Source organism: Barbus barbus (assembly GCF_936440315.1).
Source record: "Barbus barbus genome assembly, chromosome: 28".
Classification (NCBI taxonomy): Eukaryota; Metazoa; Chordata; class Actinopteri; order Cypriniformes; family Cyprinidae; genus Barbus; species Barbus barbus.
The window spans coordinates 30,398,611-30,425,715 of NC_136756.1; the positions used below are offsets into that span (position 1 = coordinate 30,398,611).

General features: G+C 38.3%; 1 protein-coding gene across 1 annotated transcript in view; it reads right to left on the minus strand.

Annotated features, from left to right (window-relative positions):
• LOC306848639 (dmX-like protein 1) overlaps nt 1–27,105 on the minus strand; it is a 63,034-nt gene that overhangs the window by 30,141 nt on the left and 5,788 nt on the right. Inside the window, exons 5-24 of the mRNA XM_079383299.1 lie at nt 26,193–26,271; nt 25,996–26,110; nt 23,083–23,149; nt 20,985–21,163; nt 20,443–20,635; nt 18,872–19,040; nt 17,145–17,321; nt 14,337–14,551; nt 11,392–12,046; nt 9,692–9,813; nt 9,525–9,614; nt 8,665–8,752; nt 8,464–8,583; nt 6,999–7,220; nt 4,465–5,991; nt 2,931–3,041; nt 2,567–2,736; nt 1,487–1,584; nt 943–1,108; nt 541–781 (exon numbers count right to left, since the gene is read on the minus strand). Of these exons, the coding sequence (XP_079239425.1) occupies nt 541–781; nt 943–1,108; nt 1,487–1,584; nt 2,567–2,736; nt 2,931–3,041; nt 4,465–5,991; nt 6,999–7,220; nt 8,464–8,583; nt 8,665–8,752; nt 9,525–9,614; nt 9,692–9,813; nt 11,392–12,046; nt 14,337–14,551; nt 17,145–17,321; nt 18,872–19,040; nt 20,443–20,635; nt 20,985–21,163; nt 23,083–23,149; nt 25,996–26,110; nt 26,193–26,271 (4,804 nt within the window). The remainder of the gene's footprint in view (nt 1–540; nt 782–942; nt 1,109–1,486; nt 1,585–2,566; nt 2,737–2,930; nt 3,042–4,464; nt 5,992–6,998; nt 7,221–8,463; nt 8,584–8,664; nt 8,753–9,524; nt 9,615–9,691; nt 9,814–11,391; nt 12,047–14,336; nt 14,552–17,144; nt 17,322–18,871; nt 19,041–20,442; nt 20,636–20,984; nt 21,164–23,082; nt 23,150–25,995; nt 26,111–26,192; nt 26,272–27,105) is intronic.

The following is a 27,105-nucleotide window of genomic DNA, read 5'->3' on the forward strand; positions in this document are numbered from 1 at the left end:
CTAAAAAACCTTAATTTCTTTGCGATTGAAGAAAAAAAGACAAACATTTTGGATGACATGGGGGTGAGTAAATTATTAAAAATATATATATTTTGAAAGTGAATTAATCCTTTAATATTCAGTAATATTTTCGACAATCATATGAGAACAAAACTAGAACTGAATTGATCTGAATAACAACACTATTGTCTTTTGTAGAGCTGCTTTACAGCTGAATTGAATTTGAAATTAAGAATCGCAGAATCAAATTTGTTTTATAATTGATGAACATTGACACTGTTTTTGAACTAAAATGAATCAACAGTCAATGGAATTGAGCTGAATTATGACATTATTGAGCTGCTTTAGAGCTGAATCTGAAATGTTTTAAGAATAAATAACCAGCCGGCAAGTATAGCCGATGGTTATGCTTAATAAATCAAGAGAAGCATAAATCATGATCATGATTAAAACAATTTATTGTGTAGCCCTACGAATTTCCAAAATTGACTGCGTTATTCTCCTGTTGATCTCTGTGAAGCTGCTCTGTGAAGCTCTCACCTTCATGTGACGTGTCTGCGTTGGGCTCGAGCAGCGTGTTCAAAGCCCTGCTGTAGTCATCTAAGACCCAGTACGCCATGCTGCGCAAGAAAGGGTCCTGATGGGCCGTGATCTGGTGGTCCTGACCCAACACGTGCCTCTGCAGTATTCGCTTGTAGCTGCAGGACATCTCGAACTCAGACTCGTACAGCCGACAGACCACCAGAGCCAGCTGAAGGTCCTGCATCTTCTCTATACAAACCTGATCGAGTGAGTAAAACCCACAGATCATGAGAATATCATCAGCTGGCAGGAAGTGTTTAGAAAATACGCTTATACTTTCCTTCTATAAAAGTCACAACGATCTTGTTTCAGCAGATCATGACAGAGGAAGTGTTCAGAGAAGAATATAAACAGGTCTACCTCAACAGCATCTTTCAAGGATCCAGCCAGCAGAAAGAAAGCCGCAGAATGTTGGAAACGTTGCTTTCCGAGCAGAGAGAAAGCGTTCTTCAGTGCTGCCTTCCTCCAGCGGTCCTCACTGAAGTTATTGCTGAAGAATGCTGTCATCTTCGTGTTATGTTGGGACCTTCAACACACAGGAGCTCTCAGTGGATTGAAGCCTCGCTGACAGGTGTGTGTGTGTGTGTGCATCAAGTCATGTCAAACTTTATTAAGATCCCTTTTGGGCAATTTAGATGCAGCAAGAATCAGAAGCATGCGTTTGTGTGTGTGTGTGTGTGTGTGTGTGTGTGTGAGGGAGTGCATGCATGCGTGTGTGTGTGTGAGTGTGTGCATGCATGCGTGCGTGTGTGTGTGTGTGCATGCATGCGTGTGTGTGTGTGTGTGTGTGTGTGCATGCATGCGTGTGTGTGTGTGTGTGAGTGTGTGTATGCATGCGTGCGTGCGTGTGTGTGTGTGTGCATGCATGCGTGTGTGTGTGTGTGTGTGAGAACTGTGAAGTTACCTGTACAGTCCCCAGACCACAGCTTTCTTCTTCATGGCCAGATAAAACAAGGCTGCGTCTAATGGGTCGTTGTTTCTCTGATAAGCAGCTTTTGCTACCTGGTAGGAGATAGATCATCACTAATCATTACACTTGTTTGGAATTCATAAAGCCCATAGAAAATTAACAACAAAAAATGCATAACTAAATTTCAAGTTTTGTTCAGTTATCTCAATGAAACTCAAAGTGATGAAAAACAAAGACGTTAAATATTGTGGCTGAAGGCATGCATCTGATGCACGTGCACAGAAGAATAATTAAACAAGCAGCAGCTACAGACTGAGCTGACCTGTTTGAAAGGATGTGACTAGATTATGAGTAGATTTAACATCATATATAAACTTTTGAAGTGTATAGTGGCAGTGCACATTGTGACAATAGTACCTACAAAGTTTTATGTCAATATACTGAAGCATTGCAGAGACACAAATTATTTATGCATATTTGATGTATTTTTAATATTTGATGCTTCTTGAGGTTAGGTTATATGATATACCAGTCACAAGCTAAAAGTTCTAAAAGTTTCGGAAAACAACTCTCAGATGATGCTAACCCTGGAACAACATAAAACTACCAAATTTTGCTTAAATCACAACGCAATTGCAAAGTTTAATCACAACATATAATCATTGCAGTTAATAGTCTTCACCGTCACTGTTGTAACTAACTGCATGATTCTTACTGTACATTTCTGCCATAGACACTAATAACCTACTCCTAAATATAATGTAGACACTTAATATTTTCCGTAAAGCTGCTTTGCAAACAAAAACTGTTCAATAGCGGTTTACGGACTGCCACAGACTCAGCCAAAAAATGCAGAACAATCAATCCAGGGAAAGCTAACAGATGCAGTAGATGCCTATGGTGCTTGACCCCTAATAACTCCACAGCAGAATGCATGCAACTCCAACACAGTAAAACGTGAATCTGTGCTTTATTTACTTAAATATCTTAGATTATTATATATCCTGCCAATTTTGGCAAAATATACTCATCGTCATCTAATATGCACAGAAAATGGGCTCAGTTTGGTCAAACCTTCTCAATGCATCTGCGAAGCTTATTGGTGCTCCTGAGCCACCAGCCCACGCCCATGGCTCTAAGCTCCGGCCACGAGGGGTCTCCTTTCTGCAGCGCCGGAAGCATGTTGAGCAGCTCCTCTTCAGCCTCGGAGTGGAACGCCCAGGCGTAGTGACAGGTGGACAGTCCTGTTGACCAGCAGCACCTGAGTTACTGAGCTCAAAATCCACAGAACACATCACAGCTGAGGAAGATCAGCTGAGGTTTACAATTACGTCTCTGCAAGGCATTGCACTCAAGGTACACATTTCACTGGGAATTGCATTCTCTACTGTTTGAGTTACAAAAATATGCAGAACCACTATCTGAACGCTTGCCGTACCTTGGCAGAGGAGTGGACCGCGATGAGCCGGAGGCAGAGACGTGAGGAGGAAGGTGTGCAGACGAACGGCCAGCAGGAACATCAGCCCACATTCATCCAGCGTCTCTCCACCTGAGGAAAGGTTTATCACATCATAACTAGGGGTAAAACTAACTAAATCTAATCAATTATGCAATGTGGCGATTAATCAATCTAATCACATATTAATCATACATCAAATGCGGCTGAGAAATCATCGACAAAAGATAATTTAAAGCCATTATTGTGTTACATGAGAAAAGCATGAAATAGATATTACAAAAAGTAGCTTTAGAAAGAAATTTTCCTCATTTCATATTCTTTTATTTTTATTTTATTTTTTGATAAAATTTTTTGGGGTGAATAACTTTTTAAAAAAGGTTAATTAAATTTTTTTATTTTCTTTTTTTTTTAATAATATGTGAAAATGATTTTTTTTTTCCCACTCTCTGACACTCTGAATAAGAAACTAAAACTGCCAGTAAAATGTTTTAATGAATAAGTCATTGAGTCATTCATTCATTCGATTTGTTCAAATGGCTGATTCGTTCAGGAATGAAGTAAATGGCTCTCTTCATGAATAGCCTCTTTAATCATCCATTCACTCGATTCATTCAAAGCACAGAATCGTTCAGAAATTGTGTGGTTTAGAGATGCACAACAGTTCTGCTGCGGCTTTAACAGGTAAGAGTTGCATTGACAAAACTAAACAAAAACAGACAATATTATGTATAAATATAACAATATTAAATTATTTTGCTCTTTTTATTAGAACACTAGTATATCAGCAGCTAAACATGGTTTTAAGTCAGTTATTTCTATCTTTTGCTGTAGTGTGTCAGAAGGAAATATCAGTTTACATTTCCAAACATTCATTTAGCCATTCATTGTAATAATCCAGTGAGATCTGATCTGATCATCATCAGTCTGACTGGAATGACATGAAGAATCAGAACAAACTGAGACTAAATCCAGAAGAACTGTGTCTCTGCTTCAAGAAACCTCCTGCAAAGCTACAGTACTGTTAGAAGTTTTAGGCACTCGTGTAAAAATGCTGTCAAAAATAGATTTTCTTGATCAATTAACTTCTATTAACTAAACTAAATCAACATTTTTGTTGTGAGCATGCTGTGTTTAAAGCAGCTTTTGTCCTCGGTGCTCTTGAGCAGAGTTTCTCAGGAGCTTTGCAGGAGGTTTCTTGAAGCAGAGACACAGTTCTTCTGGATTTAGTCTCAGTTTGTTCTGATTCTTCATGTCATTCCAGTCAGACTGATGATGATCAGATCAGATCTCACTGGATTATTACAATGAATGGCTAAATGAATGTTTGGAAATGTAAACTGATATTTGCTACTGACACACTACAGCAGAAGATAGAAATAACTGACTTAAACCATTTTTTAACTGCTGATAATACTAGTGCTCATTTTGGCCACTGCTGTATGTGCATTCTATTATGACACAAATTATGTCTCTACAAATGCAAACTGCAATTATACCTCTGAAAGATACTGACCTTTACCTTTCCCTTGGCTTTCTCCAATGTCGGTGCTGGTGGAAGCGATGGTGTCCGCCAAAGCCATCAGAGACATCTGCTCCATCCTCGTCAGGCCCGGCAGGCTGGAGTGAAGCAGGTGTCCCGATAGCACCTGTGCATGTTCTGATCCGAAAAACGTAGGGCTGTACTTCGACAGATCAATGACTTTAGTGTTTGCATCCTCCTCGTCGCCATCAAAAGGGTCCATGTCATCCGCACTGACGCCAGCGGTCTGGAAGAGCTGGTCGTAAGCGTCGCTTTGGCCGTGAGCGCTCACGCTCTCCGATCGTTCTTTGGCACTCGGAGCCGTTTCCTCGTCGGCGGCTAACAGCGCGTATAAAGGCAGCGGCGGGATGGAGTCGATCTCGGTGTAGTCGGAGCTCTCTTTGCTGAACATCTTCGGATCTCGGGCGGTGCTTCCACTGGCGCTGATGGTGAGCGAGCGCAGACGCCGTTCCTGGTTAATCGTAGTGTCCTTCATAGACACGATCTCCCCAGCAATGCACTTCACCAGATGGGACAGGATTGCTTTAGCCCGTCGCACCTTCCCGAGGTCCATGAGCTCCAGCAGCTGCACTGGATGATACTGGGGAAGAGTAGGAAACAGGTGATAGGCTGCCTCAAACAACCCAGAATCCTCCATCTCAGCCGGGAGGTCATACACAGTTCTCTTTCCACTCAGTTTCTGAGCCAAACTAGTCATGGATCTGGTGAGGGTCTTTTTAGAAGGATTCGGACTGAGTCCCTCCTGTTTAAGCGACGTCACGCTACCATTAAGCGACGGTTTGACCGGAGCCGGCGGCTGCCATTGGGAATAGACGTGCATTTCACAATCCATCCCGACTACTAAGATGCCATCTCGCACCCAAGATAGAGAGACAGGAATGGGTAGCGAACCTTCAACCGATGACACCAGATCCACCACTCGGAGGAGCACCAATCTGGAGCAGCTCTGCTCCTTACTGCAATCGGAGAGACCCAGATCTGGAGGTTTTCCAGAAAGCATCCCGTACATGTAAAGTTTGGATCCTAGCCCTACAGTTAATATGTGAGAGCCATCTTCTCTGGAAACCCAGTCTAAGTGGACCTGCCTCTTAACTGAACTGCCGTTGATCAGGCTTTTATCACAGCCGTTCGCACCGGGACTGTAGGCGCCGCAGACTTTAAGCGTCTGCTCCAGAATCCACTGAGAGCCTCCGGTGGAGTCGCACTGGAAGATGCTGATGTGCATGATGGGTTCGTGGCTCCGGTGCGCGACTGCGACTCTGCTGGTGTGACAGCAGCTGAGACCCATGAGCTGACCGCACACACTCAGAGCGCTGCTGCTGGCCATGCCCTCCTCCACCAGCAGAGGCCATTCCTCCCAGACGTATGAAGGGTCAGCAGAGCCATCGGGGTCAGAGACGGCACTGCACCTCCAGAACCGGACGGATCCGTCTGAGCAAGACGTGGCCAGTAGATACGGAGAGCGTCCGGCCGGCTGCAGAGACGAGGCGCTCAAATGACCTGCAACAAAAATGTTGATGTTTGTTAGGAATGGGCTATATGGGCTAAAAAAAGAAAAAAAAAAAAGAAAAGAATATCATGATAATTTCTGGTATTTATTGCTATAAAAAAAAAAAAATCAATGACGATATTTCAGGGAATCCTGTTTCTTTAGAGAAAAGTATTATCTTTCCTATTTTTACCAAAAATAGGGTGTTGTGAGCATACACACGTAATGTAATGACTGTTTAATTCATACTGGAAGCAGAGAAACTCCACATATGCATCACAGAAGTAATAGCACTGATGATGCTCCAGGAAATCCCTAATATGGACAAAAGTATCCAGTTTTCACTGAATAAACACACAATGGAGAAATTTTAACTGATGAAACCTGAAGACAAGAAACATGCGATTGCACAAAATATATGGTCTATCTGTGTTCTTCAAGCAATCTTGGGTATTTTTTATAAGGAAAGTGTATTTATAATGCAATGCTAATCAACATAATCTTTATCACTGTATATAATACTATCATTCTGTAATATGAAACCACGTCTGTTCACAAAGAGAAGTTATTTCAAACACTAAATTAAAGCATGTCAATAAATGATATCATTACACATGCAAAACTGTATCGCACACGTGCTACTGCAGTATATTTATTCAGACTGATTTTTTGTGCACTACAGCCCTGACCAAACCAGTTACAGATTGCAGAAGGAGCTCCTCGTTTAGCATCAAACTCTTGGTTAATGATTTTACACTTAAATTTTCTTTTAATGTTGGATGAAGGTTGAAGGGTGAGTAGAATAATGTCACCTCATCGATCCAGTTTTTGAAAATGTGTATTATATTGTGTTCTTACAGCAAATCTTTCACTGATTGTTTACAGTTTAAGTTCCACAAAGCGTCATGGAGTGTTTTAAAAAGGTGGATAAATACAGGGCATAATGGGAATAATCAGAACATCATGCAGCACTGAAGGATCTCATCATCAAAGGTACACAGAGGTGTTTTGCGGTCACCTGCAGCAGGTGATACTCGTATGACTTCAACGCCCGGCGGCAGATCCAGCTCCTGGCTGAAGACTTTTGTGTTGGTCAGAGCGAGGCGGCAGGCGCTCTGGAGGTTAGACGTCTTCAGTTTGGGTCTCGGGGTTTGTGGCGAGCTGACCGTCTCAAAGTTAAACTGTGAGCTGTTCGCATGTGATGGAGACACTGTCTCTCGCTCTGGAGTCTGAGTTTGCTCTGAAAGAACGACACATATCTGAAGTTCAGTTGACAGAAACAGTCAAATATAAAGACTACATTTTAATGAAAGATTATGCATGTAATTACTTGCTCTGTCTTTCCTTTACAGGTGACATCATAATTAGTGGTTGACATATGGATTTTTTGATGGACAATGCAGATGCAGATATAAAGCCGATAAATAACATTATTTAATTTAAAGATAACAAAAACACATGCATAACAACCGCTGAAATTAAATTGTAAAAATAATTATATAATTTCAATTTTATAAAAAAAATAAATAAATCAGTACAATAAAAATATTTAAATGCCAATTTCTTGATCGTGCAATTCAATTACAGTATTTTTAACAAATAAAGAAATGTTAAAAAAATATTAATTAAAAACCATGTAAATAACAGTGCACTCAGTAATCTGGTAAATTGTGCGTGCTAGGACAAGGTAGCATAGAGATGATATATCGGCCAGTAATATTTTTCTGTTTGGCTGATATATCGGTTGACCACTAACCATAATCATTAAAGCAGTGCTCATTAGGGCAGTCAAAACGGCTGAAAAACTAAATTCGAATTTTGTACTTAAATATTATCAATATTTGAATTATATTCGAATTTAAAAGGCATAATTGCAATAAAAACTTTTGGCTTCTCTCCTGAGGCCACAAGAGGGCGCATCAAGCAAAATATTACTAATGCACATTTCTTCAAAGCAATAATATAACACGACTATCTTTGAAAAAAGTGCATAATGTTTATAAACCATATATAATTAAGTTGCTTAAGAAATTAGAAACAGACCAGCATCATGTATGCATGTATAGCTTAATACAAAGGACCAAAAACCAAATCACAAAGAGTACAAATCACAGATGCAGTGGGATGAAAAAAAAAAAAAAACGCCATAAAGTCTCGAGACATGTTTTTTTTATAAGTTGAACTCACATTAATTAATTTAACATGGCTTTCTAAGCCTGTGTTTCTCTTGTGCGAGTGCAACGCTGATAGATGGCCCTCTAGAAAATGCGATAAATATGCGCTCTGCAACGTTTTTGCATTCGAAAGTGGATTTTTATTTTAAATTCGATGAATATTCGAAATTCAAAAAAAAAAAATGTACAGCCCTAGTGCTGTTATTTAGGCTTTGTTTGATCAAACTTGCACTCATGTCTCACTCCAACCTGGCACTTTTCAGTCAAATCAAGTGTGTCACATTATAAAGCATGAGCTCCATTACAAACCCATAATGACGGGAACTGCGTCCAGCTGTAGATGCCACATGTGCAGGAGTGACCTGCCGCTCTGAGTGAGCTCCACCACCACCAGGAAGAAGCGAGCAGAGAAGAGCGTCTGGCTGGGAACTGAACGGAGAACAAACATTTATGACACAGCACAGAAACACAAGAAACGCTACGGCGTTATCAGAGAGAATGAGATTCTACCAGAATCCTGCAGGTAACCGTCTACTTTCTCGCTTCCCAAGATCAGGTCCTCCTCGAACACGTGCAACAGCTGCGTCTCTTTCCCCTGCTGAACAAACAGAGAGAGAGCCGTGAGCGCTGAGCACTCTGGGAAATAACATGATGCTCTTGTATTAGTTACACGTGCCACTTTGCCCATAACTTGTTTTAATCCTTTCTAACAATGCCTGAGAACATGAGATGGTTTAGTGTGATTATTAAACATTCAAAGATTAAGCACTGTTATCGTTTTATAGTTTTCAATAAATTTCACACGAACTCCATCTCTAACGAGTTTGAGTCATTTATAATGTGCGTTTGAAAATGCAACATGCACCAAACGTCTTTGCAAGTTTGTAACGAAAAGCATTTATAAATCTGTTGTCAACAAAAGAGAAGCATTTCAAAATAGAAGTTTCCCTGCAGTTTTCCTCTAAAATAAAAGCTCTATGGTTTAACAAATAAAGAAAAAAATATTATAATTGTAATTATACTGTTGTTATATAAATAATAAGTTATTATTATTATTATAAAAAATATTTTTGTGAAATACTTTACAGTTCAATAGTATCATAGTGATATTTCTTTATAGATTTATAATCTATAACTTATAATCTATATTTGATTTAATAAATATATATTTTTATAATTTGATTTATTGAATTAATTTATTATCATTATCATTGCAATTAGACATATTTCCCCAATTTTTTCTGCCTGTTTTTTCAATGAAATGATGCACATACAGTCTCACGGCTGGTAAAAGTCCCCAGCTATCAGCAGGTGTGGTGAATGTTAGATTTAGGCCCTGATTAAGCGTCTGTAGTGAATCTTATACGTACAAAGTCTGTGATGGCATCAAGCTCAATGATGCAGCCTGGTCTGGCCGTCGACTGCTGGCTGATGATGTTAAACACCTCTCCAACATATTTCTGGAGGAAAAACACATTGTGGATAGGCAGGACTCTACTATTTGATATACTGATATGACAGCCAGGCTCATTCTTACAGAGATGTCGGGGTTGGAGAGTTCACTCAGGAGTTTTTTGGCCTCGATGATGGCCTGATAGAGCCTCAGCGAGTGTCCGTCACTGGCGATGAAGCAGGCACTGGGTGAGTTTCCATACACACCTTTGGGAAGGAAATGAAGTATGAATAAACCAACAGTATCATCCAAGAACAGACAGGTGTGACACGCAAGGCTTCACCAGTTAAACATTTAAAGATACATATTAAATATTCATGAGCTGAATACACATTTATGAATATTCCATGCAGCAGAGAATCAGTGCGAACAGGGATGTTTTCCAGTAAATGTTTCCCGCTCGCTCATTAAAAATATCACTAATAATCTGCACACAGAGTGCTCTCTCCTGTACGGTACTCTTGCTTTCTGTTTTTAATGTAAGACTGTCAAACTGAACAAGTTTTCCACAGTGAGTTTTGCTTTCATATCAAAATCTAAGGAAGCGGTCGTCACCGAGGCAGTTTCTAGGGATGAAGGATGCGGTTGCTAATAGGGCAGCAACAAACGATTATTTTGATAATCGATTAATCTAATGATTAATCGCTGATTCCGCTGGTTAATCAGTAGACTTTGATTATTCAGCTTCACGTAATCACTTCAGCTTTTGAAAATTATATTATACAATTATACAATTAATTTATACAAATAAATATATTGGGCTCACAAAATTAGATGACATGCATTGACATTCGTAAACAACAATCGTAAACAATGTAGTGGTTACCTACATTTCACTGCTGGCTATACTCTGTATAATTGTGTATGTGACATAAAAAATCTTGAATCTTGAATCAACATACGCAACATATGTACGCGGATACGTCGTTTATGTTCAGAACAAAGCATAAACAACGCAAACACCGTATCCACGTACAGTGCTGCTGACAGAACAGCATACGTTGTTTACGCTATAGGTGAAATGGTGCTATAGTGTGACGCAAAGGAGATGAATTGTTGAATAAAGTCATTATTTTTGTTTTCTTTGCATACAAAAAGTATTCTCGTAGCTTTGTAAAATTACGGTTGAGCCGCTGATGTCACATGGATTATTTTAACGATGTCCTTGCTACGTTTCTGAGCCTTGATGGTGTTAGGATCCTTGCTGTCTATGAGAGCGTCAGAGAGCTCGGATTTCATCAAAAATATCTTAATTTGTGTTCTGAAGATGAACGAAGGTCTTATGGGTTTGGAACCGACATGAGGGTGAGTAATTAGTGACAGAATTTTCATTATCCCTTCAACAGCAAAAACCAAAGATTTTAGAGCACTCGCACTATAATCCTTTGATTAGACTGACAGGACCGTTGATCTGGTGTTTGCCTAGAAACATTAAAAAATGCAGCGCACTGCTCTTTTTTTTTTTTTTGACTTCTTGAAAAAAAAAAAATCTAAATTTTGTTGTTTCTGCTTAAAACATGCAAAAATATCTGCTAATGGGGCAAGAAAAATAATCTTAATTCAAAGGCTAAACCAGATTATTTTTCTTGCCCCATTGGCAGATATTTTTTGCTTGTTTCAAGAAAAAACTTTTTTACAGAAAACAAGACTTAATATATTAAATCATTTCACTTGTACAGTAAAAGCATCTTGATTCAAGAATGTTTAGATATTTATTCTAGAAAACAAGACAGAAACACTAAGTAAGAGAATCGTTTTTGGCAGTGTAAGGAAGCGGTCCTCACCGAGGCAGTTGCTGGGGATGAGCGTGGGCAGCCAGGCCACGTTAGAGAAGGCGGAGGTGTGCAGAGAGTTGATCCTGGCCAGCTCCGACACGCCGCCCGAGAACGACAGCGGCCCCACCGGATCCACCCGCCACAGGATCAGCTCGCTGTAGATGGCGCTGGGGTCCTGTGAGACGCTGCCGGACGCGGTCCTGCTCCTGCGGGCCGGGGAGGTCAGAGCGGTGGCGGGTGTCCGCAGGGCGTTGTGGTGCGAGGTGGTGAGCAGCAGCGGCAGCAGAGAGTGGCAGGCCAGATCGTTGAGGTGGAAGCGATGACCGCAGTACCGCGTCTTGTGAGAGACGCTGAGTACCGTGGAGAAGGCAGAGTCCTCGGAGAAGCTGACGGCCCACTGGTTGAGCGAGCCGTCGGCGTGTTTGGAGATCATCAGGACGCTGGGGGTGAAGATGCTGAGCCGTAGGCTGCTGGGGGCAGGTTTGTTCTGGCTCTGTCCGATCAGAGCGGTGGAGGACGAGTGCGGCAGGCCCGCGGGACGCTGACGGCCGTGCTGGATGGCCAGGTCCACGTTTTTGTTGCAGGCGTACATGACCACGCTGCGGCTGAGAGAGTTGGCGTCGCCGGTGGGGAAAGCCACAGGAATCCTGGACACGAAGGAAACCTAGGAACAGAAAGAACTCTTCAGAGATGAAAGATCAGTAGGGCTGCCCTCGACTAAAGATTTGTCTGGTCGACTAGTAGCCGTTCACTTGAAGCATTAGTCGACTAATCGCATGTTTATTAATAACCCATTGTAAGAATTATAGAACCTCAGACACTTTGAACTTCTGAGATGGACAACACACACACAGTGCATTAACATACAGACATCTGTCTCCACATCCCACTGAGAGAAAACGCCTCTCTGACATATGCATCAGTTCCTTTCCAAACCCTCTTCCCCTCACCCATCCTTCACTCAGCTCACTCAGAATGCTCAATAGTAGAATGTAATGTTCTGCATTAAAGCAAGTGATATTTACAGTCATGTTTGGTATCATCTGAATTGACTCAGGGTGACTGGTACAATGGTCTCATTCTTATAAGAAGTAAACTAAAAGGTAATACAGATCCTAAGAGTTCAGAGATATGTTGCACACTGTAGAGGGCGGGTCAGTTCCCAGTGGTTTTCATGCAAAATTACCTTTTGTCACAAAAGGTGTTAACTCGCAAACTACAATTGTTAGTTCCGGTCTCCATCTCGAGGGGTATTGGTCTTGGTCTGAAGTACTTAAGGAAATGTGGCAAAAGGATCGAGGCGATTTTCTATAGCCAGAAGCCCGTAGTGTGTCTCCATACTTCACACTATGCATTTCTATAGAGTCAGGTATGCATCTTTTACTCGTAGATTTATCTTTGAGAATTCTATGTTTTGTATTGATATGATTTGATCTCTTTGAATTGCTGTGGAATTGCCATAACATAAGTATTTACCTGACTGATAATAAATTGTTACATTTGACCTTATTCTGTTTTACTCTGTAATTATTGACTCGAGTAGATTACGATGTATTCTTGTTAGCAACATGAGCACCCGAATAAACGAGTAAATATAAAGTCAAGAGTTAACTAGAATAATCAAATATCAGAAGAATACCAATTAGAAATACACAAACACTCAATTTGCATTTCAACCTAAATACGAGGTCATAATAAAATGGAGTCAGATTAGAGTTTAACTTCAATTAAAGAACTTTGCGCATTGAAAAGACCGAACACGCAGGAAACCTTCAGCCACCATTGGATACCTTCTTTGGGCCAAATGTGTGGACCTTACACCATTTAAATCAAAATAATGTGCCTTTAAAGGGTTAGTTCACCCCAAAATGTGTCATTCTGTCAAAAAAAGAAAAAAAAAGAAAAGTCACCTGCCACAGCACTAGTGTGTATGCATTTACATTTAGTCATTTAGCAGATTGCACATGTGACCCGCGCTGGCAAAATGAGTGTGAATGTGCACGGTCTAATTTTGAGGTTCACATAAAAACGAGTTCATTAAGCCCTCTTCTAGCGATCCCAATGCTCCAAATAGTAATTAAACATCTAAAATCATCTTTATTTGTATGTTTTCTGAGAGGAGCACCTGCTTCTCAAAGGTTTATTGTTGATAAGTGCAGCATTCCAGCTTTATGAATATTCATATTGAATTCTCGATGATATGAGTCCAAACCAGTGAAATATGATTTTTAAACCCATGCTGATGAAAATAAAGCGATCGTGCTGACATTTGCACAGAGTGACGCACAATCTCCCTATAAAGAGCATTATTTCCCTATAAATATGTCTTGGTGATATTCACACAAGCATAATCTGTTATGTTTTACATGAACGTTTAGTTAATGTTTGGGGATAAATCTGATGTGTAACATTATATTAGATCCATGCATTACAGTAGGTCTCAATATAGATCTGTCTAATCAAACATTAACAGAAAAGACGGAATCACTCGCTGCCCTTCATTAAACTGTTTATTTGCATCTTTCTTCTTATTTTTAATAATAAAGATAAAATCAAAAATAGCTATATGATTAATATTATAGTAATTATTATTAAGAAAAGAATTGGAGAAAAATATAAAACGTTGCTAAGTGATTTTGCTTTGGAATCTTAAACTGGATTTGTCTCAAAATCAACTCTGCTGACTCCATCGCCTTCAAACGGCTGCAGCGCAGTATTTTTTGTCTGATTTCAACAAGTCATATATAATTTTGAAGGTATTTTAATGGAGAATGTGAAAATAAAAAACTAATTTTTGAAAATCTGCTTATTCTGACTCATTTTGCCAGCACAGGTCACATATACTGCAGATTGCATGCGGTTGCTAAGGAGAAATGTGTGGTTGCCGTGTGTTCTAGGTTGTTTCTAGGCATAATTTGAGGAAGCACAAACTCTCCCAGGATCTGCGTCTGTACCTGTGCCTGTCGGAACATGCCGGGCTGGTATTCGTCCAGCCAGTCAACGTGCCACACCAGCAGCGAGCCGTCCATCGGGTGGATGCTAAACAGCATGTCTGCTGCTCTGTTCCAGTCTCCCAGCAGCACATCCACCTGATGATCCACCGCCGCCGCAGGGAGAGAGACGGAGCCCAGAGCCGCAGCATCAGCACCGCTCCCTTCCTCATCAGCATCTGCTCAGAACAGAGAGATTTCAGCTTCATATGATCCTCACATGCTGTTCACACAGGCCTATTACTGTAGAAATCACACCAATAAAACTGCAAACACATAGACAGTGACTTTTATTTTTTAAGTAGAACAGTAAAGAAGATTTTTAGCTGAAACCGTGCTCCTTGGTGATTCATATAATGCAAGTCAATGGTTACCGGCACTTTGAGAATTAAAAAGAAAAAAAAAAGTTATACCATTGATCATAATATCCTACTTTCCTGGTTAGAACATGTTGTCGGCATTAAGGACACTGCTTTGGAGTGGTTCAGGTCCTATCTAACTGAGCTTTTCTGTCCACCTTGATGACTTTGTTTCCTCATCAGCTCCCCTTCCTTTTGGAGTCCCTCAAGGTTCTATCCATTTACATTTACATTTATGCATTTAGCAGACGCTTTTATCCAAAGCGACTTACACTGCATTCAAGTTACAGTTTTTATCAGCTCTTTCCCTGGGAATCGAACCCATGACCGTAGCGCCATGCTCTACTATTTGAGCTACAGGAAAGCTCATATAAACTATAAATTGAAATTCCTTTTTGGACACTATCCTTGGCCCTATGCTGTTTTCCCTGTATATGCTCCCATTAGGGTCTACTCTCAGGGAATATAATATTTTGTTTCACTGTTATGCAGATGACACACAAATTTATCTGCCACTGAAACAGGAGCATGCCAGTTCTTTGAGACTTCTTTTTGATTGCCTCAGAAACATTAATTAATTAATTAATGAGAGCAAGACTGAAATTATGATATTTGGTCCAAATTGTACTAACAAGGTCTCTAACATTGATCTGGGCCCTTTGCTTTCACATGTTAAATCCACTGTTAAAAACCTGGGTGTAATATTGGATATGGATTTTAAACGTAAACAGATAAACTCTGTACAAAAGTCAAGATTTTATCAGTTAAGGCTTTTATCTAAAGTTAAGACTTTTTTGTCATTTAATGATTTTGAAAGGCTTATACATGGTTTTATTTCATCTGGTTTAGACCATTGCAATGCCTCCTCTGTTGGTTGCAGGCCTCTCTCTTACGCTTGCAGTTAGTGAGGAATGCTGCAGCTCGACTTTTAACCCGAACGCGTAAACGGGAACATACAGGTACATCTCAAAACATTAAAATATTGTGAAAAAGTAAATTTTTTCTTGTAACTTATTTCAAAAAGTGAAACTTTCATATATTTTAGATTCATTACATGTAAAGTAAAACATTTCAAAAGTGTTTTTGTTTTAATTTTGATGATTAGAGCTTACAGCTCATGAAAGTCAAAAATCAGTATCTCAAAATATTAGAATATTTACATTTGAGTTTCAATTAATGACCATCTCTACAGTATACATTCCGGGTATCTCTTGTTCTTTGAAACCACAATAATGGAGAAGACTGCTGACTTGGCAATGATCCAGAAGATGAACACTGACGCCCTCCACAAAGAGGGTAAGTCACAGAGGGTCATTACTGAAAGGGCTGGCTGTTCACAGAGTGCCCCAAGCTACCTTTCTGATCTTATACAACTGCACATTCCATCCAGGTCTCTGAGGTCTGCTGGCAGTCCCTAGAGTAAGACTGAAGGACAGGAGAGATCGTAGCTGCCCCTAAACTCTGGAATGCACTACCATTGTCAGTGAGGATGGCCCCAACTTTGTCTGCTTTTAAAACTAGTCTTAAAACACATTTTTATTCATTGGCATTTGAGAGCTGTGGTTTTTCTTTTTGTCTTTTTAATCTGTAATGTACAATACTATGTACAGTACCCTATTGTTTTACGACCCTTTATGTACAGCACTTTGGTCAACTACTGTTGTTTTTAAATGTGCTCTAGAAATAAACTTGAAACTTGAAAAAAGCATATCAGGCAACAGGAAATGAATCCCCGTGGCTCCTGACGATATACTGAGGTCTTATGAAGTGAAACGATCGCTTTGTGAAAGCAACTGAACATTATTTACAGCATTATTACCTGTAATCCAGAGCCTGCAATTTATGAATCACCAAGGACCACGGTTTCAGCTAAAAACCTTCTTTACTGTTCTACTGGAGAAAAAGAGTCATCTACATGTTAATGTACGAGTTAATAAATTAACAGCAAATGTACATTTTTAAAACATTTTTGTAAACATCTCTTCCATCTTTATTTGACCCTTTAACTCTAGCACTCTAGCATTCTATTATACAGTTAACAAAAAGCCCTCTAACACTAGCTTGCTCTATTCTTTTTCATTTCTATCTGTTTTCATTTTATTATATAATAAAATAAATCTTGCTAGGTGTACTGCGTTAATCTAACTGAGGCTTGTCATAGCACTTGCGTATATTGCTCTTTTGTTGATTCTGATTGCTTCTATTGTCCTCATTTGTAAGTCGTTTTGGACAAAAGCATCTGCTAAATGACTAAATGTAAATGTAACTGTCCCTTTAATAAACGGTTCTGCCTCATCTTGACTCGACTGGTTCACATCCTGCTCCGAATGCTCACATTAGTGTCACTCTCACATGTAAACACCGTAAATCAGTCCTGCCCTCTAAAACATGGCTCAGATGATGCACACGGTACCGTAGCGCTCTGTGGGCCCGTTCTGCTCGCCGCTGCTCCTCAGCTGCTGTAGAAACACCTCCATGCTCAGCGTCAGGTGCAGCTCTTTGTTATTGAGCCAGTGAACGGTGAACGGGCCGCCCGGTTCCTCCTCATCAGAGCCGTTCATGGACGAGATGGAGGGCAGCAGAGGGATGTCTGCACACAAACATCACACTTACATTATCTGTCTTCAGACAAAGGTCACTGCTTCCTGCATGTATTTTGACAGCAGGTTTGGGGAGCTACAGAGAGATGAGATTTCAGAGCGACAGCAGGAGGAAATGTGTAGTCAGTTTTATCCTGTTTAATCACTGTTTAAGTGTATTTGCTTACAGGGGCATTAATGAACATTACTCTAAATGTACAAAAAAGGCCAAAAGGCTCAACCTTAACAGAATTTTAAAGAGTCACCTTAAAAAAAATGTACAATTATACAAAAACAAAGAGGAAAAAATTAAATAAATAAAACGCTCTCTTTAACACTGTATTACTGTTTTCAAGGTTCATATAAAAATAAAAATGAACTGCACAACACAGTTAATTCATTATGAATCATGCTGGAGGTTTAGTCACATGTTATTACAGGGATTCCCAAACCTTTAGGTTTAATAACACATGTTCACGGTTCTCTGATATCAGTTAACGTCACATGACACGCAGATACACAAATATAATACATTACTCTTTTTCAAGAGGTTTATTTTGATTTGGTTTTATTTAAAAATTTTATGTTTGTATGATTTAATGCATTTTAGTAAGCATTTTGTTTTGTTTTAATTTTTTTATTTTTATTTTAGTTTTATGAGTTATTTTTGTCAACTCATGAACCCCAGTTTGATAAACCATATACTACTATTTGATTTTTTTTTATATATATATATTTTATATTTGATGTTTTTATTTTAAAATTTATTTATTCACTTACATTTTACACTTTTATGATTTAATTAATTTTAAGTGCTTGAAAAATTTTATTTTAAAATCATTTATTTATTTTAATTGTACACTTTTATTATCCCTTTTGAAAAATAAATATACTAACGTGTATTTGAATTACATTTATTTCAAGTATGCTACAAATACATTTTCATATTTAATAAAAATACCCTGTAATTGCACTTTTAGTATACTAAACTGTAATACTTAAAACTAATGTTGTGCTTAATGCACTTTAATTGTGCTGAAGTAGTGCTGAAGTACAACTAACGATATACTTAAATATATTTTACTGTGCTAAAGTGCAACTATTGCAAGTATACTTCAGGTGCACTTTAAATATCTTGCATTTAAAGATCATACAATCCTCATCAGTAGTGACACTAAAACACATTTTAGGCTTAATATTAAGAAATGTACATTGTGCTCAAGTAGCGCACAAGCTTCATTATAATTTTTATTTCAGTAAGCATCAAGCAGTATGTTAATAGATTTGAACTATACCTAGTATTAAATAAATGTAATTTAAATATATCACTTTTTTACTAGGGATTTCATTAATTATTAGCTTTTTATCAAGTCATGAACCCCAGTTTAGTAAAGCATGCACTGCTGTATTAATTTGTCAGAAACAAAGATAACTGAGCAGAACTGAGTGTGAGTTCATCTCTGTTTTTATCCAGCACACAGCTTCCCCTCGTGAGTTTTTTGGGTCATGTCTGGGTCATGTCTGTGTCACATGTGAAGGCTGAAGGTCTGGCGTGTGTTACCTGTGGCTGGGTTGATGCTGGCAGCGATGTGGAAGTGGCACAGTGCGTTGGCGTGCAGCATGTTGGTGCGATGTGTGTTGTGTTTGTTCTGCTGCTGGGGCAGAGGACCGCTGTATGAGAGCTGAGATAAACAGCGCACCTCCTCTCTCCACGACGGCTTCAGCTTCAGCTGCAAACACAAAGCAGACGCTGCTGCATTCTTTCACTGGTGAACACTAGAAGTGAAGTGACATACAGCCAAGTATGGTGACCCATACTCGGAATTCGTGCTCTGCATTTAACCCATCCAACGTGCACACACACAAAGCAATAAAATAATAAAACAGTGAAAAAGTGCATAACGTTCATAAACCAAATATAATTAAGTTGCTTAAACAATTATAAACAAAACAGCATCATGTATGCATAGTTTGCACTGCAAAAAATTATTCTCTTAGTGTTTTTGTCTTGTTTTCTAAAATATAGAAATATATCTTGTTTTTTAAAATATAAATTATGTGAATATAAATATATACATGTAAATGCATGTAAACATATTCAAAATATACACTATGTGTGTGTCTTTATATATATACATGATTAATATACACAGTACACACACATTATATAAACAAAAGCATTTATTTTGGATGAAATTAATCATGATTAATCATTTCCCAGCACTACACTTTTTTTTATTTTTTAACATTGATTCTATTAAATGATGAATAAAGAATGCACTTTAGGTGTTCTTGCTTTTTATATTTTTATTCAATTTATGAAGGCGCTTTTATGTTATATATAGTCTATTGTAATTGTACAATACAATAATATTTTGTTTGTATTTGTTTTTAGCAAGAAAAATAATCTTAATTCAAAGACTAAACAAGATTATTTTTCTTGCCCCATTAGCAGATATTTCTGCTTGTTTTAAGCAAAAACTAAATTTTGATTATTCTTTTTAGAAAACAAGACTTAATATCTTAAATCATGTTACTTGTCCAGTAAATGTATCTTGATTCAAGAATGTTTAGATATTTCTTCTAGAAAACAAGCAGAAACACTAAGTAAGAGAATCATGTTTTGCCGTGTAATACAAAGAAACGAAAGCCAATCACAGAGCACTTTTTCATTTAAAACATAAGATGCAGTGGGATGAAGAAAATAAAGTCTCGAGACATGTTTTTTATAAGTTGAACTTGCATTAATTTTACATGGCCTTCTAAGCCTGTGTCTCTCTTGTGCGAGACGCGAGAGCAACGCTGATAGAGGTCCCTCTAGAAAATGTGATAAATATGTGTTCTGTGTGAACGGCTTGGTTTCGGTTTTGACGTAAACAAGATCTTCTCCGCATTGATGTTCTGTTTTTCTGCAATATTTTGAATGAACAGCGTAGCAGCGCTGCATCTAGTGGCTTCAACTGGATAGACTAAAAAAGCATTAAAAAGCTGTCATTGCATACCGCACACCTACATTTGAACGCTATGTTTTTGCATTCAAATGTGGATTTTTATTTTAAATTGGAGGAATATTGGAAACTCTAGTTTTGATTTGAGCGGCCTAGTGAACACTCCTCCGTTCCTCCGCCTCACCTCCAGCGGGTTCTGGTTCTGCGCTCGGCTGTTGCTGGAGCTCTTCTTCATGCTGTTACTCTTCATCACGTCGTTGCTGCTGTGATTGTGTCCGAGTCCAGACAGCAGACAGTCGCTGGGCAGCAGCGTTTCGGCCCACAGGCGACACACACTGTCCTTGCAGCAGGTCAGCAGCACGTTACACACCACGCCTCTGGAAGGAGTAGCAGTATATTCTTATTTATTTTACATCACAAATATATTTGAAACAAAGGGGAATCTTGCAGAAGATGCATTGAGTTGGGTCTTATTTATTTATTCACTTTTTAAATGCCATCTAGGCTATTTTCATGGAGATCTCTGAATAAATTGTACAAGGCATACAATTAACAAAAGGAGTAAAAGACATTTCAGATGTAGAGATGGGTCTTCACCTTTAAGCAAAACTGCATGAGTCAGTCTTGTATGACCTATGCGACATCTGCTAAATACCACTTGATTAAATCTAGTTTTAAAAGAGATTAAAGATCTATGCCTCTGTTAGAGCGGGACAGAGCGGTCACCTGGGCATGTATTCGCTGGTCTTCCTCCAGGAGAAGCCGGTGACGGAGCGAGGGTGAGCCAGGTAAATGAAGGAGAAGTTGATCTGGGCTCCGGAGTGCAGGTCGAGCGGCGCAAAGAGTTTGGTGACGTCTGCTTGCCATTTACTGGTGCTGTACCACACCTTCACCAGACAGTCGTCCTGCAACAACACAATCCCTCAGTAACAGTGCATACTAGTCCTGTCAGAAAGACCGTATTTAGGAGCTGAGTGAACATGTTTCAGTGGGAAACTCATAACAGCCCAGAGCTTCCAAGCTGTGTTAGCGAGAAGCAACAGATGCAGTGTCTGTATTGATGGTACATTTGCTCATTTATCATTTTACATCAGCATCAAATACACTTCATATTTTTCTTCATAGCCTTTGAAGTTGTTTGAGATCTTTAGGGATTTTATATGCATGTCTACATAGAATTGGCATTAGGTGTTTAAAAAAAACAAACTCATAAAATGTTATTTCATTCTGGTTTTTACTGCATTTCTTCTTGATTGTACAGCTATTTATTTTAGCAATACGATTTAAAATAGTCTTAATAACAATAATAATTCTTTAAATTCTAAACAATAATTTTTTTATATTATTATAAAATACAAAAATAAACAAATAAATAAAAATTACACAATTTTTCAATTTAATATTTGATCAAAATTTTTTATATTTTTGTAAACTTGTAATATAACATTTTTCATTTACAATAAGACCAAGTTGCATGTACAAAATATGAAGTGAAGTGAAGTGACATTCAGCCAAGTGTGGTGACCCATACTCGGAATTCGTGCTCTGCATTTAACCCATCCAACGTGCACACACACACACACACAGCAGTGAACACACACAGCAGTGAACACACACACACACACACACACACAGCAGTGAACACACACACACCGTGAACACACACAGCAGTGAACACACACACACAGCAGTGAACACACACACACAGCAGTGAACACACACACACAGCAGTGAACACACACACACAGCAGTGAACACACACACACAGCAGTGAACACACACACACAGCAGTGAACACACACACACAGCAGTGAACACACACACACACACACACAGCAGTGAACACACACACACAGCAGTGAACACACACACACAGCAGTGAACACACACACACACACACACACCGTGAACACACACCCGGAGCAGTGGGCAGCATTTATGCTGCGGCGCCCGGGGAGCAGTTGGGGGTTCGGTGTCTTGCTCAAGGGCACCTCAGTCGTGGTATTGAGGGTGGAGAGAGCGCTGGACATTCACTCCCCCCACCTACAATCCCTGCCGGCCGGAGACTCGAACCCACAACCTTTGGATTACGAGTCCAACTCTCTAACCATTAGGCCACGACTTTCCCAAATATTATTGTATTGTACAATTACAATAGACTATATATAACATAAAAGCGCCTTCATAAATTGAATAAAAATATAAAAAGCAAGAACACCTAAAGTGCATTCTTTATTCATCATTTAATAGAATCAATGTTAAAAAATAAAAAAAAGTGTAGTGCTGGGAAATGATTAATCATGATTAATTTCATCCAAAATAAATGCTTTTGTTTATATAATGTGTGTGTACTGTGTATATTAATCATGTATATATAAAGACACACACATACAGTGTATATTTTGAAAATGTTTACATGTATTTACATGTATATATTTATATTCACATAATTTATATTTTATATAAACATTTAATATATAAACATAACATGTGTGTATTTATGTAAACATATACATATACACACAGTACACACATAAAAACTTTTATTTTGGATGCGATTAATCATTACCCAGCACTAATAAATTGTTGTTTTATGCAGAAAAGGTTTATCATTATTCACTTATGCTCCAACCAACACGACTGACTGGATCTGAAATTCTGTTTTCTTATTATAAACAAACAGACTCTCACGTGAGCATCATATTGGACCGGACGAGTACAAGATTTTGAGTGAACAGCGACTACAATTTCGTCCTTTTTTCTACACACAACGGTAGAATGACTGGGAATAATGTGCACATGTCATACATGTACAAACACTAACCTGTCCTGCGGTCGCAAAAAACTCTCCATCCGGGGAAAACTTGATGAAGTGAGTGGGAGCGGCAGACCTGTAACAACCAGAGAGATTCTACTGAGAACACACTTCACACGCTAATGACAAATAATATTCATACGGCATTATGAAATAGGTTTACTTTTCTGGATACATGGAAATTTATGGAAAATTTAATGGGTAAATTTTAGTCATCAAAAAGCATGTCTAATTAATTACAATCATGAAATATATAAAATCTAACAACAATTTATTAAAGGTTTAACAAAAATTAAATTTTTAGGGACTATTTTTTCTTTAGGGACAATTGTTTTCCCCAAATCCTATTTTATTTTTTCTAAAATCCATTTTTTCATTTACATTTTTCTGAATTCTGTTTTATTAGTTAAATTGAATTAAAATGAATAATTAATTGAAATCATGAAACGTATACAATTTTAAAAACATTTTTTTAAATGTTTAACAAAAATTACATTTTTAGGGCCCTATGAAATTCACATTATTTTTCCCAAATTTTAATGTAATCTGTTTAAGTGGTGTACAAATGTATGCATTTATTTATTTGTTCTGTGCTGTCTAGGGCTGAGCGATATAGCAAAACATTTAAATCTCAATTTTTTCCAGAAAGTTTGACCGATTCTCGATTTTTAACTAGACAACATGTAACTGTAACTACAACATGATTCAAGTAACTTTTTCTTTATTAACCCTCTAGTTAAAGTAAATTGTATTCCAAGTGCAGCACATGACGTTGTCAACATGATGTAAATATTAAACTAATCACTTGTTAAGTATCTTTGCAGAAGAGATGCATGAACTACATCTTGTCTTATACATATTATATGTTCAGAAATAATACGAGGAAAATGCTTTTGCAAAAATCTCAAAAGTCAAGGTAATTTAAATTCTAAATGACTGAAGTAGACTATTATTAACTATAAATGTTCTGTAAAAACAATGAACAGCAGCGTTCAGCCCGTCATCATGATGCAAACATCAAATATCTGACAGAGTAGGGGAGAGCAGGGCACAAAATAACACTTTTGGACTTTCTCAAATTGTGTAAATCCACTTCGTGTTCAGAGTACACTTTTTATTATCCACAGTAATTTCAGACTTGTCTAGTACAAATATGTCGCTTTGTTTAATAAATACAGTGTATACGTTTTTCTTTATTTACCCTCAAAAATTGGAAGTGAAATGTGACAACATGCACCGTAGGTGGGGTACATTGTAACAGCTGAGGGGCACATTGTAACATAACCATATGACAGCTTAAAATGTGATCTGATCTTATGAAAAAAATATACAAGACAAACTAAAATATTTTGTCAATAAAATAAAATGATTATTTATTTTAAATAAAATAATTGCGTTTTTTAATAATTAAAAGTAATCTGATTTTTGAGTTTGTCTATGAACACATTGCAGCCATGCCTGGGACGGCCCATATAAACGAGTCAAAATGCTTTCCATGTCTTGAAATAATCATTTCTGAACATTAAACAATGATTGTCAGTCTTTATTCACCTGTTTCTCGTTGTTTCTCATTAAAATGTATTAAAGTAAATAGTGTGAAGGCAGGGCAGATTGTAACTTACCCCATCTGAGCAGCTTTCATTTAAAACCGGTTCGTGTCTTCTGCTAGTTATGGAAGCATTAAACAACCATCTAAACTGATAAATAACAGATTGGAGATTAAAATAATAGCAGATTTGTCTCATTTTAAATTAGTAATAAAAACTGAGATGAAAAATTTACTTAAATCAGAAATATAATTTTACTATGGTAAAATAAATGTTCAGCGATATCTTCAAAATACTTTTCAATATTGGCGCACTTTTTTTCTCTATATAATATTGATATGGTAACTAGTAAATACTGTAAATTTGGTTATGCTAGCATGTGTGGAAATATTTTAAAAATGTGTGTTACAACTAACCCCGCGTTACTTTGTGCCCCGCGCTCCCCAAGTATAGTTAGGTTTTTTTATTGGCTTGTGCTGCTTTTCCATAGTTTCTTCTATGTAAACATGGACGTGCTTGACTGTTGCGCTCGTGTCTCATTGATGAGACTGCTTTATAAAAACACACCGCTCAAGCTAAAAGAAGTTCTCTCCCATCTTCTTTCATGTTCTTCTATTCCACCGCCCACATCACATCTTTATCAACACAAAAGCACATTCTGTGTGATATGAGCGCATCACTTGCGAGCGGTTAATCACGTGTGTTTGGATCACTCTTTTCTCTTTACTGTTATGATTGGCATATTGTCAAAGAGTCTAATTCTAACCTTTGGTAATATTTCTATTCAAAACCATTACATTTGAAATAATCGCTAAAATCTGAAAAAAAAGCCCAGCCCTAGTGCTGTCTATTTAATTTTTTCTGGATTGATGATTTGATACAAATTTATCATCAAAAATGGTGGTAATCTAATTAAAGGAGTAGTTCACTTCCAGAACCAAAATGTACAGATAATGTACTCACCCCCTTGTCATCCAAGATGTTCATGTCTGTCTGTCTTCAGTCGTAAAGAAATTATGTTTTTCAAGGAAAACATTTCAGGATTTCTCTCTATATAATGGACTTCTATGGTCACCCGGTCACAGCTCTAAACAATCATTCAGAGCCCTCTGAAGCTGCATTTTGGAAGTTCAAACTCGCGGGCACCATAGAAGTCCATTATACGGAGAGAAATCCTGAAATGTTTTCCTTGAAAAATATCATTTCTTTACGACTGAAGACAGACAGACATGAACATCTTGGATGACAAGGGGGTGAGTACATTATCTGTAAATGTTTGTTCTGGAAGTGAACTACTCCTTTAAGGCATAAAACACTGGAGGTGCCTGAGGTGTATTCAGAGAAGCTCAGAGTGATGTGATGGACGAACACTGACTTGCATTGCCATGCGCATCTCCAGGAGCGCTGAGGAGCAGCGGGTTCGGTCTCTGTGCTGGACTGAGCGTCACACCACAGCTGCAGACACGCCGAGCCCGTCAGCAGACAGGAACCTGCAGACAGCGTCAGAAAGAGAGAGAGAGAGAGGTCAGCAGCCCGTCTCAGACAGGACAAGCATACACTGACCTCACGGACCTGAGGGATGCCACGTCAGGATGTGTGCCACCGACTGCAGGACGAACTGCCCGCTCTTCTGCCAGTGATAACTCAGCTTCTGCGGAGCAGAAACACACACAACCCATCATTCACATGCATGCATTTGGCAGGCGCTTCTATGCATTGCATTCAAGGAATAAATGTTATCAATGCATGCATTCGCTGGGAATCGAACCCATGACTTTGCATTTCATGACTAGAGTTGGGTATCGTTTGTATTTGATCAATTCCCAGTATGGATTCCAATGTGGTTAATAAAAGTAGATATCAAACATATTTATTCTGTGTCTCTTTTTGCAAAACATGTAATTGCTGCGGAGTAACACCATGAACAGGAATCAGCCGGCTACATAAAAACTCGATTAAGAGCTGTTTGTGTGCAAAATAGAGCTGCATGAGTCTGGATTAATTTAGATTTTTTTTTATTTTTATGTTTTTTTTTTTTTTTTTTAAAAGGCTGTAGTTCTCACAATTCTGAAGAAAAATATTAGACTCTAAATTCCATTCATAAAATCTCATGGAATTTATGAATGGAATGATCCAATGACTCACTCAAGATTTCACTTCTTTGTCTATTAGAAGAAAACGCACTGGTGTTTAATCATTTATAAAGCCATCTTGTGGATGTTGTCTTCACATCTCTGTTGTCTTATGCAATGGAAAAATGTTGAGAAATATTTCCTTCGTTCACAAAATTATTACACTCTCTCTGTTCCTTTTGTTCGAACTGAACTGGGTAAAAACTGGAATCTTCTTCAATCGAAATGTATCATTTTAAAACAGTTATTCAGCAAATGGAAGATGACTGGATGATGTGTAATTGTTTTAAGTGCTCTTAGTTTGTTTGTGTTGTGTAAATTCGTGATGAAACTGATTGTATTGCTGTCCATTT